An 18,387-nucleotide genomic window follows, 5' to 3' on the forward strand; every position below is an offset into this window, starting at 1 on the left:
TTCCTAAACTTCAGATGCTCTAAAGATGCTCTGTACGCTTACTGAGTGGATAGAAGCATAGCTTGGATTTAGGACATTAATCGTCCTTTGAAAAATGGGGAAGCTTCAGAAAGGAGATTTGATGAGATTAAGGCACTTCTGACACACAAAATAAGTATCTGGCTGTTTCAGTGTACAGCACCATTTTAAAAGACCTAACACGCAGGGAGAGTGCGTGTATGACAGAAAGATGAGCTTGCTACAAGCTGATGGGAAGTACTGAGCTACAGACACGTTTCTGTAAAGGCCTCCTCATTGACTTAGTATTATAAGCTTGGTTTTCTCAGAAGAAAGAATAGCTATACTAAAAGTAACACAAAAGTAAAAAGCAGCACTCATTCAGCCGTACTAAGTGACCAGAGAGAGGACTGAAGGCTTGGGAAGCTCTCCCGAGTAGTGTGCACACGGAAATGCTTGGTCAGACATGACAATACTCAGAACTTTCTGGGTGTTTGAAGCAGCCATTTTCTGTTTATTTAAAGGCAAGTTTTCTAATCTGCTGACGTTCCGAATTCCCAAATACCACATCTCCTAGTTTTTCTGCATTTGGAACTAGTCCTGCAGATGCTGGCAGTCTAAATCAGATTTGTCTTTTATACTTCTCTTTAATTGCTTTTAAGCATGAAGATGCCATTTTCAGAGAACTTTATGAAGGTTTCAGTATCTTTTCCCCAAGGCATCACAGCTAATTTAGAGTCCATCACTGTGTATGTATAGTTACAATTATTTTTTTTCCCCCTGGATTATTTTGTAATACATTAATTTCTTCTGCTATTCTAATGTCCTGTGACAAAGTAAAAGCTGATACTTTATTCCTACCTTGTATTTAACGCCAGTTCCTATCTTTAAACAAGTTAGCGATACCTTTGAAGATCACCTTCGAAAGTCGCATTTCAGACTTGCAAAATAACAGCCAGCAAGATTTCAGATCACCATGGTGACCGAGTGGGTGCTATTTATTCATTAACTATTCTTTAACAAGACATTAAAAAATGGCATGTAATTCCAGTAGTAGTAGTAGGAACGTTGTCACTGTGGAGCCCTAAGAACAGGAAGCAATTCACTCGGATGCTGTAAGGCACTATAAATAGACCAGCAGAGCTAAAAACGCTGGAGCTTTTGTATTGTCTTGGCTTGAAGCTCTGAAATTGAGCTTGTGACAGCAAGATGCTTCAGCGACAGAAAACCCGCGTATTTCTCATAAATTACGAATCTGGTACATAACCAGGCGCTCCGCGTCTCCAAGTTTGTTTCACTTTAGTTGTGCCTCTGTGCTTTGTGACACAGTTGGTTCTGCCTCAGCCTGGCTGGTAATGAACTACCGTCAGTGTCGGGAGGAAAGGACTGCCTCGCTTGGGTTGCTTATGTGCTGTCGTTGCAGCAAAGATGCAGAAGCCTGATATTCTGATTATAAAGTAAGCTTTCAGTTCTTCAGAATTTTAAATGACTGGATGGCCTTTTAAAAAAGGATAAATGGATGCAGACCTCTGTGAATAACCCCCTTAAACTCCTGTCTGTCCAAATTCCTGTCTTTAAAAATAAAAAATCCAACATTAGCGTACAAGGCCAATTACTCTAACTTCTTTGCTAGATACCCTTGCAACCCGCGCACCCCTGCCCAGAGCAGATTGCCTGGAGGTGTGCCGTTGTATAGGAAATCTGTGACAAGTCCATAATGTTTCTGGTCTGGCTGCATCTTCTTTTTCTCGGTCAGAAGGTGGAACTTTGTAGGTCACTAATTTTTGATTGGCATTTTCTTCCACTATTCTTCCACCGTTCTCCCTAATACTCACGTGTATCTTACGTACAACATTTTAGTTAGACTTCCCTTCAGTGAAGTGCTATTTGAGCACTAATACTGAGTTAAGATTAAAAGCTGTGAATAATAAAACTTTTAGACCTTAAGTAACGGATTTCCTTTTTGTTCAGAAATACATCCACCAAAAGTTTATTATTCCCCTTAGCTAGAAAATAGTCAAAATATTTTTATGAAACTGCCTGTACTTTTTGATCCTTAGGCACTCCCTTCCTGAAGATGCAGGGAGCTATTTTAACGAGGAGACCGGAGTTCTGGAGGTTCCAGTGACGATACTGATTGTGGATAAGGTTAGTGATTTTTATTGTACTGGCTATCAGGCTGACAATAGATGTAAATTATTTTAGTGAATGTTCACTTAAGGATACCTAATCTTAGATGACTTCTTTACTAGTTGAAGTCCTATGATAATAGCAAAAGGTGCTTAAACTGATAATACAGATTTGATAGTTTCTTCTTGTCAGCATGTTTACAACACAGAAAGTTAAATCCTTTCTAGAGGGTGCTCATCTATTCCCTAGTACTTTATTTTGTACCAGAGAGTTATCAGATACCATAGCACAATCTTTTTATTCTGATCTGTACTGCAGATGTAGCATATTCTGAGAGTTTACATTTCCTGGAGATGCAGGTGTGATTCCATTCTAGCTTATGGAATTTGAGATACAGGTGGTGGTTTGTTTTTTGGTTTGTGTTTTTTTTTTTGGTTTTTTTTAATTTTGCTTATCAGAGACAATTTCTATTGCTTATTTTTGGAGAACAATGAGGCTGAAGTTCGAGATAGATATGTTACATTTACATATGTTATTGTCAAGGAATAGAGTAGAATAACTCTTTTGCAGTTATCTTTTTGGATGACGTTTCACTTAAATCCTGTCCTTACAATGCCACAGATAGGGGTTTTTATCCTGTGCTCTTGCATTTGTTTCAGGCTAAAAAAGTTAATTTTACTGTCCATGCAATTGTTACTACTTCTGATTTGGAAATCAGTCCAGCACAAATCAATTTTGGATACTGCACAATCTATGAAGCTGTGCAGGCAAATGTCACGCTAACAAACAAATCCATCTTGCCACAAGAGTTTGGGTTTGTGGGACTTCCAGAGGTATGTAGTTATCTCACACACAGCTCCTCTTGTATCACAATATATTTAATTATTACGGGAACGTGTTTCAATGTGAGTGTAAATAAATCTGGACTGGTTCTTGGAAACCCGTGGAACTAACAGTGCCTGCAGCACTGTGGAAACACGCAGATCAGTTCTGGTGCTGGTTTGTGTAAATGTCATCTTATTTTACCCAAAGCATTTTCCAAGCAGTATCAACATCTTCGAGGAGATTTTACTCTTCTCACCTACATAATGTTATCAAGCAAACTTTATCCTATTAGAGTACCTATTTTTTAACCCAAGAAATCTACTAACAGAATACCTGGTACGCTTTTCTTTCAGACTCACAGGTCCCTTATGCTCCTAAATAAAACGGGCTTAGGGCTGTTGCTTTGGCCTCGAGGCTGAGGAATATCGCAGAGTTTGCATCCGAATGCCTAAACGCTTTGTCTTTAAAGCAGAATGGCCGCGTTCAAACCGCTTGGTGGGAATCATCCCCTGAACCATGCCTAGGTATTTTCTGACTGACTGTAGGTTGACGTGGAAGCTAAATTAATCACAGAAGCTGCCAGTTGCGTGTGGGCTAGGTCTACTGAATTTTTTTTTTTTTTTTTTTTTTTTTTTTTTTTGCAAAAAGTTAGCTGTTCAAGCTTCATAAGAGCATGATGATCACAGTGTGAAATGGTTTGGCATATTGGAATCGGAGCTAGAGGAACCTGACATTTAATTAGGCATTCTCCCTTTCTCTGCTGTTCTAGGGATTAAAATCAAGGAGTTAGCTAAAAGAAATTGGAATCTTCAGCTTCATTAAAGCTTTACCTCACAGCATGTGTTTCATGATTAGCTTAAAATGGGATGGGGAGACATTCCTGAATCATCATCATCTCATAAACACAAACCAATATACATCTGTAGATATTAAACTGTACTTGTCACTATGGCATCTGCACAGCACACAGGAATCAGCGCTTCAAAGATACAGGGGGAACTGTTGAGATAATTATCGTATTTCATTCAGCTGTCTGTGAAAAGTAAATAAATGTCATTAGAGAAAGGTGATTACCATAAATGGTAAGAAACTGGGGAAGAGATGCTGCTGAAGTCCGAGGTAATGGATTTAATGCCTTTCAAGTTACTTTGAGATTAGAAATGTGCACGTCAGTCAGACACGAGTCACTCGCTCAAATGAAAGCTTCTCACTGGAAGGTTTCTGTTCTCCTGACATTTGTACATCTAATAAAAACATTTTCTTATCTTGCCAGTAATGTCTTATTTTAATTTACTTAATAATTTGATAATTTAACTAATTATTTTAATAACAATAATTTCTTATCCTGCCCTTTTGAAGTTTGTTGAAATTCAGCCCAATGACGGATTTGGAATTCTTCTTCCCCTTGAAAGCCTGACATTGGACATAATCTTTAAAGCTAACAAGGCAAAAGAGTACAGCTTTGAACTGACCTGCAAGTCAGAGATTAATAGGTATGTTAAGAAGCTGATGGAGTAGGAGGTAATCTAGAAGTCTAAACCACACTGGATTTCCACTGTTAAGCTAGTTCAGAAATGAAATCCCTGCCTACTTTGAAGAGGTAAGGCCAGGATAAAAATGTGAGGCAGGTAGGAATTCTCCAGATGACAAGAGATGGCCAATGCCAAGTTTCCTCCTTCATTTCCATGGATGGAGATGACTTTTCCTATCCCACCTGAAGTTTATCCTTGTCACAGGTCCAAGCTGCCCATTTGCCCCAGGTCATCTTAACCTGCAATGTCCTGCTTGCTTTTTCGGCAGAATTACTGAAGGATTTTTTTTTTTAAAATGCTTCATACATTAAGCTAGTGCTACTGAAATAATGATGGCATAAACTTTGATTTGACTGGATGTGTTTCCAGAAGTTCACAGAGGAAGAATTCAAGTAGGGACTCTAGCCAATTGTGCATTAAAAATAGATAGTATTATTGTTCATCTTTAGGCAAAATTCCCATTGCAAGCTTGAAATTCTGCTTAAATAGGGACTACAGGATTAGTTCCCTATTTTCCGGGCTGATTAAGAGACTATTTTATGCTGAGACAATTTATCATGTGTTTATTTTTAGACAATTCAAGCTGTCATGCAAAGCAGTTGGAGTCCACCCACCTCTTGAATTGTCTCATTCCTTAGTTCGGTTTGCTGCAACAGCTTTAAATGGTGTGTCTGCAGCAACGCTGTATGTGATGAATCCCCATGTGAGTGTCAACCACTTTACTCATGCTGTCCCAAGAACCGGCGATGGGGAAGTTGCCCCTGTCGGACCCGCTTCCTTTGAATTCTGTGTGCCAGAGGACTGCCCGGTGACAGTTACACCTTCTGTTGGAACTGTGTTGCCTGGGAAGGTAAATTCACTTTAAACGTCAAGTGTTCTGCTACATCTTTTGATCATCTACATCCCTACAAATGCTGTCACTTGTAAATGAAGCTCAAAACGTGAACTATTATTAGAATAGCTGGAATATTTTGTACTGTTTGAAATAATGTTTTAAATCGGACATGAGGGGTTAACCATCAAATCTGGCTAATGCTTAATGGGAGTTTTCACCCGGAATGTTCTTTCCCCAGTGTTGTCATTATGATTTATTTGAAGAATGTTTAAATATCAAAAACATTGGTCATGTAAAACCAGCCCACTGTAACACAGCGGACTTCCCAAAAAGCTGCAAGTGACCTTATCCTTAGGATCATCTTATTCACTTGCAAAAAAAATTGTATTTTATTTGTTAATTGTTTGCTGTCATGTGTATGCTCCTATTGAGCTTTGTAGGTATAACACATGTGTGAGGGCTGAATTTTGCCTATCATCCTTGTGTATGCTCTCACGCTCCCAGAAAAGCTTGATTCAAGTGTCCTTCAGACCAACATTGTCAGATCAGCTAATCAGAGAAGAGGCAGTTCGGAGGCTTTGCAGAGCAGCTGCGACAGGGGCAGAAATACAAGTAAGGAATGCTAAGAACTAGCACATGCTGTCGGGCTGTTACTTGCAGATATTTGTTTCTCTGGATGGTATTTTTATCATAAAATTATTTGCATATTAATGACGCCCAAACTCATGATCCATGTAAGACCTGCCTGTAAAGGACAAGGGTATGACTGTGCTGTTGCACTTAATGTGTAGTCTGTTCACTGAGCAATAATTTAATTTCATGCTAACAATTTCAAAAGCATTCCTAGAGGATTTTCTTGCAAATGCTAACTGCAAGTAGTCCTAGGAAAAAAAAAAAAGTTTCTACACTTCTTGCAAATTTACAGCATACATGGACTTTATACGCAATGCTGTGGGGCAGTTAATTTATGTGAGCACCTATGGTTGTCTTTAATTATGAGATAAATAGGTAAAATTCCCCTGAGAGTTAAGAGTCTTTTACTCGTCTGCTCCAACAGGGGAACTCTTTTTTTTAAGATGGGGCAAAATATATCCATTTTGCCTTGATTTTACGTTATTAGAAACGTATGTCATAACTACTGTGGCTGGGGCTTGTTACCATAATCCTCCTGCTGTTACCTTGTTCCATGCACTCTGTCCCCTCTTCGGTTCCGTATCCTCGGGCCAGGGACTGTGTGCTTGTAAATTGGTGTCTTGACGGGATTGCCAGGGATCACTCGCAGTGTATAATGTCTCTGTGTGTGTATTTGCAGGAAAGGAAGAAAGATGAAAAGAGAGAGGGAAAGAAACTAAGCATTTCCATTACCAGACAGCAGTCTTCCAGACAGCTTGTAAGGGATGGAGACAGTAAATACCTGGCTTCTCTACATACTTCTGAACAACCCAAATCCAAAGAGTTAAAGCCTGAGTAAGTCAGCAAAAGCATATTGTACTATGCAGACAACATTTTCTTTATAAATAGTTTAATAAATCTACTAAACCCTATAGGTTTTAGACAAGAAAGCAAACTGTAGAGAAGAAATAGCTTTAGCTATGTTGCAAAGGCTGTTTCCAAAATTAGTACTGCTTTTAAGCCACACAGCTGTACCCTCTCATGTAAGGCAAAGAATCCCTTTATGCATCAGAGGGATTGAAGACTTCAAAGAATATATCAGAAAGCATGAGAGGTGGCTGTATGGGGAAATTTGGCTGAACCAACAAGGCTGTTATTTTAGAGGGCAACTAGAAAGCTGAACTTAGTTACCAAAAGAAACTACTACTAATATACCTTTTCTGAATAGGTCTAAGAGAGCGAGTACATTCAGCCCAGATGGAAATCATCTGATGGCCCATATCCATGGGTATGGGTTAATTTTTTTTTTTTGAGGGCTTACATCGTCCATCATATTAGTCATGGTCATCTTCAGTCCTGGAAAAGTAACGATGCTGTAAAATGCGCATTTGAAATAGTCATTTTGCAATAGGTGTACCTCAGCGAGAATTAACATTAATAGCATGTGCTATCTAGAAATTTGGATACTTAGATGCAAAATCTGATACTTGAGGTCCCCTGCTTAGCCTATAATTCAACTTTTTAGAACGACACTTCTGCCTAATCTGAGGAATTTAGAAGTGTTTGGAAATTAATACATGCTTAAACACCAGGCATTTGGCTGTACTGGATGTTAGATGTTTTGACTAAAATTCCATGTTCATTGCAATCCATTAATTATAATTTTTAAATACTTTCAGTACAGGTAATAAAAATAAAATTCATAATTTAAAACTCCCTTTATGAAGTATTGCTTGGCATATTGCATTACAGAAATGTGATCATGTGTGTTTACATGTCGTTGAAATGATGTAGAAGTACTGGAAGATGCTGGAATACTTAATGTATTCAACCGAAGGAAATCATATTGAGGATTTTGCAATCTTCAGTATAGCATCTGTTGTCTGGGTTTATAATTTTATTCTCTTTTGGTGAGAAAAGTAAACCACTTAGGGTGGGTCCATCACTGTGCATCAAGACATTTTGAATGTATGACTAAGAAACAGTAAGCACAAATAGCTCAGTAGATATTTATTTGATTTTTTTTTTTCTTCCCTTGCTCTCTCACTTACTGAGATGATTTTTCTTCCTGGATTTTCTAGTTCTGATGCTTATATGGCAGCCCAGGCTTTCCTGATGAGGAATTTCCGTGGGAGGTTTGAAAAATACATCATACCATGCTTTGTTGCAAGTGGCCATATCGATGAAAAGAAAGGCTCTGAAAACCTAAGCTGCAGGTATTTGCAATTAGATATCTGCAAGTCATGATAGTCCAGAAATCATAGAATCATTAAGGTTGGAAAAGACCCTTAAGTTGAGGGGGAAATGGTGAGCATGCTAATTTATTTATTTGGGGAGGAAGTTTGTTTTCTGATCTTAGTTACTTCATAGGTCAGTGTTAGAAACTCATGCCTACAACCCACTAGTTGGATAAGAATCAAACACGTGAATGTCAAAGCAGCTTAAAGAATAATTGTGTGAAAAATTTAAGCCAGATGTAGTTCATCGTTCTGCTTAGGCACAAAACAGTCAGCCACCAAAAGTTATGTGTTGTTTTGTTATACCAATTTAATGATATCCTGTCATATGAACAGAATAAGAGCAGATTTCTGACAATAGTTTTGATTTCTGAATGATCCAAGAGCAAATACCCTTTTACTCTCCCTCTAGCCCTTCCAACACTCTGTATTTGGAGATGCACTGTCCGGCTGTAGCACCATCTGTTGTGGTCACTTCAGATAATGGAAAAACCACAGTCAATTTTGGTGATGTTGCAGTAGGTATGAAATTTGAATTCAAGTTTTGAGTTTTTTATGTCTGATGTGAACTTCTTCTGAGCGTAGTTTTGAATTTTCTTTTACATTGCTCAGTTGGTTTTCAAAAGTCAGTATAGAAATTAGCCCTGTAATAGGTACTTAGGTGGAAAATTGGGAGCCTGTCTGGCCAGCTGAGGCATGTAAAAAGCAGCCTTGGTCCCGAAACATGGAATTGGGAGCTCTACGAGTGACTGTACAAATCTGAAAGTATTTTGGTGAGCTTTGACTAATGCATTAGCCATAGAAATGGAATGAATGTTTGGCCCAGGTAGAAGCATGAGTGAAAAAGAGGAATGGTAGTGCGTGAGTGAGCATCATCATTTTTTGAAATGTTTTCATTCCTGTCAGGCCACAGAATGATTAAGAGAATTACAATACAAAATATCTCACCAGAGAAGCTGGAAGTATCCTTGTTTAGAACATGTAAGTTAATTTGCTGTTTGGCTTCTGTTTAATTTGAGTCTTTATTGGTAGGAACTGTTTGACACTAAAGCGAGGAGGAGGTAGCAGATTTCAGCCTCAATACACATCTTTCAGAGTGAGGCAGGAGGTGAAGTGAAGAAGATACTGGAGGAGCCTAGGTGACCTGCTGGAAAGCTAATTCCATTCCAGCCTTTTAAGTGGAAATAATTCTGCATAGAGCCAAACTTGAGAAGCACTTAACCACTTTCTAAGGAGTATAAGGTAGTGATGACAAAGCTAGTTTCAGTAGCGTGATGTAAGTGTGAAACAGAACCGACGACTCGATTTTTGCACAATGCTTCTCTGAATTTCTGAATCCCTTGTAAGACGAGGCTACTACACTGGCTTGCCTGTGTTAAGCTGTGGGGGATAACACAGGAGAAGGCATGTCCTGGATCTGAGGGTGTTCGTGACCCATTCCAGGCAAAATCTGAAAATGGAGTTACATGGAGATCTTATGAACTGGAAAAAGATCTTGCAGCTATTTGAATTCTGTGGGGGGGGAAAAAAATTGATTAGTTCTTCTTTTCTCTGAGTTAGTTATTGATCTCTGAAAAAGCTTATAAATGGTTAGTTTATACGTCTTTGGTCTGAACTATACTTAGAATCTGTTCTTATATCTTTTTCCCCAATCTTTGCTTATAAACTTTTTTCCTTGAGTTGCACTATTTTAGCTAGGATTCTCAGTTCTGAATCCCAGCGGTCCCTTCCTGTTGGTCAGACCAGTTCGAATGCTTGAGCCAGGTGAAAATAAAACCCTCATCATCTCTTTTTCTCCAAATGAGAATAAATGGGTGAGTAAGAAAGAGATACAACAGTAACGGGGGAAAAGAGGAGAGACGGAGAGATGTAGTGGGCTGTGTAATACACGTTACTGACCGGGATGAGGCTGTATAATAAGAAGAAAAACTTTGTTGCCTGTGCATAGCCGCTCTCAACATTTGGATCTTTCTCTGTGCCTTAAATCCAGAAGTTCTGTAGCAATGGCCCGTTTGTGGGAGGGGGTCGGGGGAGATGTTTTCCTTCAGCAAATGGGCTAACACAGACATCCTCTTGGCAGTTTTTTGAAATGCTGGACATCTGGGCGGCAAAAACCAATCTAACCCTAAGCCTCACTGGTCACGGGGTGATGCCATCAATTGTTTGCTCTGTGGAAGAAGTGCTCGATATGGGATATGTCATAGCCAGAGAGAAGGTGACTTCCACGTTCAAGGTAAACCCCTCTATGCTGAACTGGAAAGCACATCAGCAATTTTTCTAAGGAGGAAGAGCAGTTCTGTGGTTTCTAGTCTGGCAGAACGTAAGGCTGAGTGACAAACTGTAGACAAAAGAACAAACATAGCTTTCAAAGCATGTCTGGCAGCGTGATTTGGTGCTGAGAGTTTCAGGCCAAAGGTAACAAAGCTGTGCGGAGAGGACCTCATCCTGCCTGCAGCCTATACAAAAAAATAGAGATCCAGTACCTTCTGTAAAAGAAAAAGAGAAATGATCTGTTTTATCTGCTCCATGGATCTAGCCAGTACACAGAGGGATGTGACGTCTGAAATGGCTTTGCTTTTACCAGTGTTAGAAATATTTGCCCTCTTTCTTTCTTCTGTCCATCGCTGCTATCGCAGTTGAGGCTGCTCTGCGTCCACACAAAGCAGTAACAGAGGCACACAGGTACACAGTAGTGCACTAATGCAGCAGAATAAATTCAGCCAGTTCACAAACTATGGATCCTACAAGGCTTGAGAATCAATTTTCTTGGTGAAAATGCTGTTGTGTGAATTATGTCACCAGATACAGAACACTTCGGCACTGACCCTGCGATACTCCATACAACTAGATTCACTTTCACCAACAAGGGACAAAGATCGGCAGAGACTTCCATCCTTTCTTACATCCTCTTTGCAAAGAACAGAGTTTGTTGGTAAGCTTGTTTTTACCTTTTCAATTTTTCTTTTGTTAAAGACTCGTGAAGCCGCGTTACTTTGTCCTGTTAGATCTACACAACTGTCAAAACCTGCGGCATCACATCACTGAAACTGAAGACAGAATTTTATTTACCCAATAGGAGCTGTACGAATTCTTTCAATATGGGTAGCTGTAAATTTACGCAGCCTGAGCAAATATCCACAAGTAAGGAGATACTAGTGTTTGAATCTAAATAAACCCACACAGTAATGGCATATTAAAGATTATATTTAGGGATGTCCATCTCTGTAAAACCACGTTAGAATATAGGAAGAGTTTGGTTATGCTTTTTCAGTTCCTCTAGGGCTGAATGCATTAAACTGATAGATGGATTTATCCGGTATTTCTAACACCCTGTTTTGCTGCAAAACCATGTATCAGGTCTTACTTATTTGCTGTTCCAACAAAAATTAAATGGGTTTAAAATATATGAAGAAGTAAAACAGAGCTGTCCTTTCTTACTCATATCCTCATTTTTATTTATCAGGAACACAGAACTATAATGGCTTGAGTGTGTTCAGCATCTTTCCAACAGAAGGAGAAATTGTTGCTGGGAAGAGTCAGGATTTTATTGTTACTTTCAGTCCTGATCATGAAAGTCTGTACTACTCTGACCGTCTCAAGGTTGTGCTCTTTGGCAAGGTGAGACAGTCAAGACACCTGGATTATGAAATCAAACTCTAAATATGACCTACGGTGATTTTTATCCGCATGGGTCTTATAGGAGTTTCAAATAATTATATCTAGTGGACAGCACTTGTAGGTAGAAATACTATCTTTATTAGATTAACTGATGGAGGTAGGAGATAGCAGGTTTGGGGCCCGCTGATTTTTTTTTTTTCAGGTTTTAACTATTCAGTTATTGATTCATAGCAACAGTGACTTGGGATTCAGTTCCGTTTCCTGCCCAGCTGTCTGTGCTGTGTAAATGAGAGGCGATGGGGGCTAGGTCGCTGCCACGCTGCTGAGCACAGCTCCAAGTGAGTTTTCCGCAAGTAGCATTTAACGGCAGGGGCGAGCGGAGCTGTACCTGCATGGCGCGAAGTGGCGGGTGCCCTGAGTACCAGCAAGCCGCTGCTGCGGTCGCTCAGCATGAGGAAGGAGGGTTCCATCTGCAGAGCAGCAGTTGAGCTTAGCTGGAGCCCAAGTCAGGATGCACAGGCTGGCAGCGTAGCAGGTGGCTTTATGCCTTGTTCCAAAAGAGACTGACCAAAAGTTAATGAAGAGTGCCAACTAATGACCGTCAGCAGGCACTGCAAACGCAGAGCAGAAACTGGGAGTGAGCAAATAAGTACTGCTTCTCTCCTTGCACGTTGTGTATCTCCAGATTATCTTTGGAATTGCGGTTAAGAATGCAAATCGGAATAAGCTGAAGATGAATGGGACTGGTCCTAGTCCACAAACTTTAGCCAAGTTTGGCGGCAGATAAGTTTTGCTTCTTTTAGTGGCTTTAGTATAAAGTTTGTCCAGCCCCCTCCTGAGGCGCATTGCCCAAGAATGAAAGGTTGTTGAAAACAGAAGTGCCTGAGTGGACAAGACAAGGGGAAGATGCAGGATTCTTGCATTAGGGCCTCTTGGCCTTGACACAGGCAAAGGATGTAGTCATTCCTGCGCAACCGATGCTGGTGTGTCGTGTTCCAGTTCCATCGGTGCTTCAGCTGTAACCTGCATTTGAAGCATTCTTGTCTTATGTAGAAAGTAGCCCACGTCATCCACCTAAAGGGTGCAGCGAGAGATCATCCAATGTTTGTGGAAGGGGGAGTTCCGCTAGATGTGCCCATCGAGTCCTTGGCTGCCCCGTTGCCTGTGCCATCGCAGCAAGCGCTACAAGCAGGTAATGTGCTACCACTGACACTTTATTACAAAACAGATAAGACATGGGCATGTTCCTCATCCTTTAAGAAAAAGTAAATTAAAGATAACTTTTCCAGAATCAGAACAAATAAGCATTATGGTATAGCCTATATTCGTAACACAAAAAAAAAATGCAGGAAACTTTCTCTTAAGGAAAGGTTTTCGCTTCATTTTAATGCAGTTATATCTTAATGATGATCTTCTATCTTTGCAACTTACCTTGCAAAAAATGATTATAATTTAATACTACTGCAAAGTATTAAGATGGATTTGTTTCCTGCCACTTCTCTGACTTGTATTAAATGTTCAGAAGATTATTTTATATATAATAACATATCCTGGACTCTCCTGACTATACTGTTATGAAACAGACATGCTTTCGGGGCCTGAATTTATCCTTCCTTAATGTCTTTGGACAGGAGCTGTGTTCAGAGACAGGATATAAGCAACTCTTAGCTCCTGAGCTATAAATAAATCCAAGCACATAACATACACAAGTAGGAATATAGCAAACACGATGTATGTGCCATGGGGCTAGAAAACGAGCCTGAAACTTGATCAGCAATTAACAATGACAGTTTGCAATTGCAAATTATGCAAAACCTCCTTTTGCTTAATTCTTCACTAACTCTGTAAGAAGGATCTCCTTATCTCTGCCAACTCATGAATTTGCCACAACATCACTTTGTTTGGAACCATCCTGGTGTAATTTAGGCTTGTTCCAAACTGATGATCGCTCAGTTTTGACTGTCTCAAACGTTACTTGATTCATATTTGTTTAGAGCCACAAGAACCAGTGAAGTCCATTCTCCTCATTCTGGAGTACATCGAGGGACAGAGTTCTCCAGTGCCAGCAATGACAGAACTGAAAGTCGGAGCTATACGGACTGCTCAGTTGGCATCTAAGAAGGTGAAGAAACTAAAAAGTGCAGTTTTATGTCAGACGCCGTAAGGAATACTGACAGTGTACAAATGGCTACTAGTTCTTTCTGTCAAAAATTCAGTCTATAAATTAAAAAAATACAGCTTTCAGGGTTTCTGGTAAACTTTACATTATAAAAGCATCGGTGTTTGAAAAGAAAAGATTATTTTTCAGGGGCTAATATGAGGAATTAGCATTATCCTATTAAGTCAGCAACAAAATTAATTTAGCAGTTTGCTTCCCTAATTCTGAAACACAGAATTCTGAGCACAGAACTGAATGACAGGTCTGATCCTGTTATTTTAGTATAGTATTTTGTGACAACTTGACACAATGAACAAGATGGATACTTGCAGTTTCAAAGGGCAGAAGCAATTTGGCAAGCAATAGGCCCGCCTATAGCATCTGGGCAACGCAGCCTTTAATAACCAGGCATTGTGCGTGAAGGAGCAGAGCTGGCTGTAATGAGGGCGTGTTGTGTGTGTCTCTCGTAGAACATGGAGTTCAGTTTTGATAGCCTGCCACTCCTGCAGCAGAAGGGATTCACTGTCGGAGCTGAGAAGGGAACGGTTGAGCCCGGTCAAGTAAAACGCATCGGTGTTTCGTGGGTGCCACCTGCTGACGTCCCTGTAAGTCACAGCTCCCACAGCATCCTGCTGCTTGAGCTGGAAGCGGGGGGCAGCCGTTCCCACCGACTTGTGGGAGCAATACAAAAGCTGACCTTGAAGATGTCAGCGGTACAGGCTGCTTTGACACCTCAGGATGACAGAACACATGTAGTTACCAAAGGGGAGTATAGGCTGGTATAAACGCTGATTGAGAATAAAAGCCAGCAACGGTATGTGTGATTTGGAGGCTTGCTACCTCACCACAGACTTCCGTTCATCCATGTGATGAAAAGAACAAGTGTTAGTCACTCGCATCTTACAGAACTTAGAATAACTTCTTACAGGTCACAAAAAGGCCAAAATGATGCTGCTGTTAATGAAAAGACACAGCTCTGAATCACACTGCAGCGAGCTTTCTAATGCCCCCTGTGCAAGAAAACCTGCAGTCCTGCTGACACAGCGCTAAGTTTACATGGATCATTCTGCTACAGCGTTCACATTTCTTTTGGCTGTGGGCTGCCTTTCCTTTGGTATATTCCTGGAAGTCAGTGGGGCCTTTTTGATTTTCCACTTTATGAACTGCTTTATGAACCCTGTTTCCCTGGCTGCTTCTGCCTTTTTGCATGGCAGAGTCTAGGTATGAGGGCCAGACATCTCTACAGGGCTGCGATTGCCCTTCCTGATTCATCTTCTTGGGCTTTCTTGGAGACTGAAAGAATTTACTCCCCTGCTTTTTGTTGTGAGCTGTGTGTGGGATTGCAGAATAAGTAGCTTGTTCCAAAATTAAAAGATTGCTGCTATCATGTGCAGAAAGAAGGCAGCAGTGTTCCTGGCATGATGTCTCAGGTTGACATCGTGCCTCTTGGTGAGCGCTGGTTGTTACACAAGATTTAACACTAGCTGGTGGCTAACAGGATCCCAGCCCTCACTGCAGCGTACTCTGTTGCTGTTGTGCCCAGTTGTCAGGGTTGTCATGTGGTGACGATATCCGTAGCACTCAGGAGATAGAGTGCTTAGTCATTGCTACTTTACTTACTGCAGTAGGAGCATTGCGTGAAAATAGAAAAGAGCCAACACAGTGGGAAGAGAGCTAATCTATAGCTAGAACTGGCACACCTTACAACCGAGATGTAAAACACATAGGTGAGAACTTGATCAACTAATCTGTTCGATGTACAAAAGAATAGGTTGGGTTTATGTGTGGATTTTTTTTTTGTAGGCCGATGACCCTCTGCTTGTGACAGCCCTCCTGACCTTAAAAGGTGACATTAAGGAATCTTACCGCATCCTCTTCATGGCAAAAGTTGTGTCTGCATATGCTCCCACTAAGTGAGGCACCCAAGCCCAATGGAAAGGAAGATGGAGGCTTATATTACTGGGAAACCAGTGGATCTCGGTTGAAACACGGAAAGATTTTGAGATTGTTGCAAATATGTGAGGGGAGCAGGGAAGTGGTAAGGAAGGTGACATGTAATGTTTCTGCTTTTTCTCCCCCAAAAATTCTATGTAAGCTCTGGTTCCACTAGTCTAATTTTCAAGCTGACTCTGTGACAATAATCTTGCGGCAGAAGACAGAATTAATGAGGGGCCCAAGTAGATACGTCTGCTGTTAATCACAGCGTCTTCCGAAGGCGGGCATTCCCTCCGGAAGATTACCTTTTTGACATCTACATGGGTGAGTTTCAAACAACGTATCTTTTTCCAATTTCAGATGCATTTTAATGGATTTGGAAAATCCTTGGCTTTTTCCCTCTTAAGACAAGAATAAAGGTTCATATTCAAGTCTCCTCCAAATCGTTTGCGCAGTCATTTTTACAATACACTGTGAAATCTTCCTGATGACGTGGTCAAGGAGGAAACAGTGACCGTGCTGCTCACTGAATCGCTGGATATGCCCCAGATCATGGCTGTCCAGGAACTTTGTATTTCCACATTTCCTTTCCTCTGAATTCTGACTAAGAGTAGATTTCTGCCTGTTACTGGGGGAGTTGGAGCACCTTGCAGGTGTAACTTCTGTCAGGCAGCAGTAGCTAGTTCAGGGAAGAGAAAAGTACAGAGGCACTACACTACGGGGAATGAAGGGACCAGGAAGTTAGCAGAAATCTAGAAACATAGATAATCTATCACACTCTTTCTTGACTCGCAGTAAATCCGTGGCAAAATTCCCTCACCGCCACTCCAAAGGCGTATTGCCATTTGGCCCTGTGTAGCTGTTAAAATTGCATATTTTGATTATGCAGTAAGAAAGTAGAAACAGACTATTTGTAAATATCCCTAAGGTAAAATGTGTCAAGCTAGTTGAACTGCAGGAAAAAGCAGTAAAGCAATTGTCACAAGAAATATTTTAACTAGTTTCCTCCTTTTATAGAGGAAGCTTGTATAACTGATAAAGAGGGGTTCCTTGTTTTTCCAAAGAGAGTGTGTTTGATCCATTCAGATTTGTTCTCATTTAATAGTGGATCGAGTGGCTGCGAAGTTACTTAACTCTTCAGCCTAAAGGCCTACAGATGCTGCAGCAATAAACAGGCAGGATGGGAGGAGGGTGGCCGTGCTAGCCAGAGACAGCTCTGCCTTCACAGGAGAGGCACTGTGCATTTCTGCCGGCACAGCTGGGGCAGTCGGGTTGAAGTGGAGGACAATGAAGTTTGTGTGCTGATTCTGTTATAGTCCTTGCAGCCCTAACAGGGAGATTAAATACCGCTACATAAAATGAAACTCTTCAAATAGTACTGCACCCTTGACAGTTACCTAACGATAGGGAAGTTTTCAGAAAGCAGGGAAGCGCACAGCGTGTTGGAGTGGAAGGTTTCTTTCAGGCAGTTAATTTGTGGGCATCCATTACGTGACAATCCTTTGGATTTCACTCTTGGAAACTGAAAAGTAATGGCTCAGAATAAATTAGTCTCCAAACTCTCATAACCATATAACATGCTGAAAATAAGTGTAAAATTATCTACCAGGAAACAACACCCCTGTCTTAGGGATCTTCCACTTCATAGAGGTCAGGTACTGTGAAAAAGCATCCAAAGGAGTAAAAGAAGTAAAAAACTTTAAAGAATACAAGTAAATACTGTGATGATGTTGAAAAAATGTGGAGGTTGCTTGCAAGAATAAGAAGGCGGCTCTGTAAGCAGAAAGCAGGTGTACACACAAGGACGAGCTGGTCCAACCAGCAGTATTTGCTTGGACGCTGAATCTGAAAGGCTCCTAACAACTCTGGAGAGCTCTGGATGTGTCCATTCAGTTGTAGGCATTGGGGGGTCAAGCACACAGTGTTAATCAGTGCATTCAGAAAGTTAAGCTGGTTATAAAGAGCAGCCCAGCTTAAGTCATTGTCTATAGTGAAGAGCTTAAAAGGTAAGCAAGGGGTGTAACCCATTTTTAACTGCATTCTTTGGACTTGATCTTGAAAACTTACACGAATAGTTTCACAGGCTTGAAGTAAGCATAAGGTTCTGGGTTTCACTGGTCAGTGTTTCCATGCTTAAAGCTAAATGTGTATTCATTCTCTCCAGGGGGAGTGTTGAACCATGGTAATAAGAATAGGTTGCTATTTCTGGAGTACTGAAAATAAAGAAAACTATGCTTGCAATACACCAGCTGACATTCTGTAAAGCACTTACGGAAATCTAAATGTTTTTTATTCTCTTTTGTGAGAGAAAAGCCTGTTACTCTATCTTGAGCCTCGAAAGTAATCATATTTGACTTCTTGGAGGCATAATGCCTGATCCTTGCAGGACTGAGTTTTCCTTTCTTATTGAATTGGTGGTGTTCTTTGGGCTTACGTAGTTCGATGTGCCCGGCTCTTGCGTGAAGCAATGCTTGAGCAATGAGAGAGACAAGCTCATGTGAAAGGGAA

The 18,387-nt window shown here is 40.6% G+C and overlaps 1 protein-coding gene across 1 annotated transcript in view; it reads left to right on the forward strand.

Moving 5' to 3' along the window:
* CFAP74 (cilia and flagella associated protein 74) overlaps positions 1-15,861 on the forward strand; it is a gene marked incomplete at both ends in the record, with an annotated part of 54,076 nt that extends 38,215 nt beyond the window's left edge. Inside the window, 17 exons of the mRNA XM_082329206.1 lie at positions 2,058-2,145; positions 2,787-2,960; positions 4,312-4,445; positions 5,058-5,334; positions 5,824-5,931; positions 6,632-6,786; positions 8,013-8,147; positions 8,581-8,690; positions 9,075-9,130; positions 9,863-9,982; positions 10,249-10,401; positions 10,971-11,100; positions 11,632-11,786; positions 12,840-12,978; positions 13,781-13,908; positions 14,415-14,723; positions 15,748-15,861. Coding sequence (XP_082185332.1) covers positions 2,058-2,145; positions 2,787-2,960; positions 4,312-4,445; positions 5,058-5,334; positions 5,824-5,931; positions 6,632-6,786; positions 8,013-8,147; positions 8,581-8,690; positions 9,075-9,130; positions 9,863-9,982; positions 10,249-10,401; positions 10,971-11,100; positions 11,632-11,786; positions 12,840-12,978; positions 13,781-13,908; positions 14,415-14,723; positions 15,748-15,861 — 2,485 coding nt within the window. The remainder of the gene's footprint in view (positions 1-2,057; positions 2,146-2,786; positions 2,961-4,311; positions 4,446-5,057; positions 5,335-5,823; positions 5,932-6,631; positions 6,787-8,012; positions 8,148-8,580; positions 8,691-9,074; positions 9,131-9,862; positions 9,983-10,248; positions 10,402-10,970; positions 11,101-11,631; positions 11,787-12,839; positions 12,979-13,780; positions 13,909-14,414; positions 14,724-15,747) is intronic.
* Positions 15,862-18,387: the final 2,526 nt, after the last annotated feature.

Source organism: Platalea leucorodia, assembly GCF_965183815.1.
Source record: "Platalea leucorodia genome assembly, chromosome: 17".
Taxonomy (NCBI): Eukaryota; Metazoa; Chordata; class Aves; order Pelecaniformes; family Threskiornithidae; genus Platalea; species Platalea leucorodia.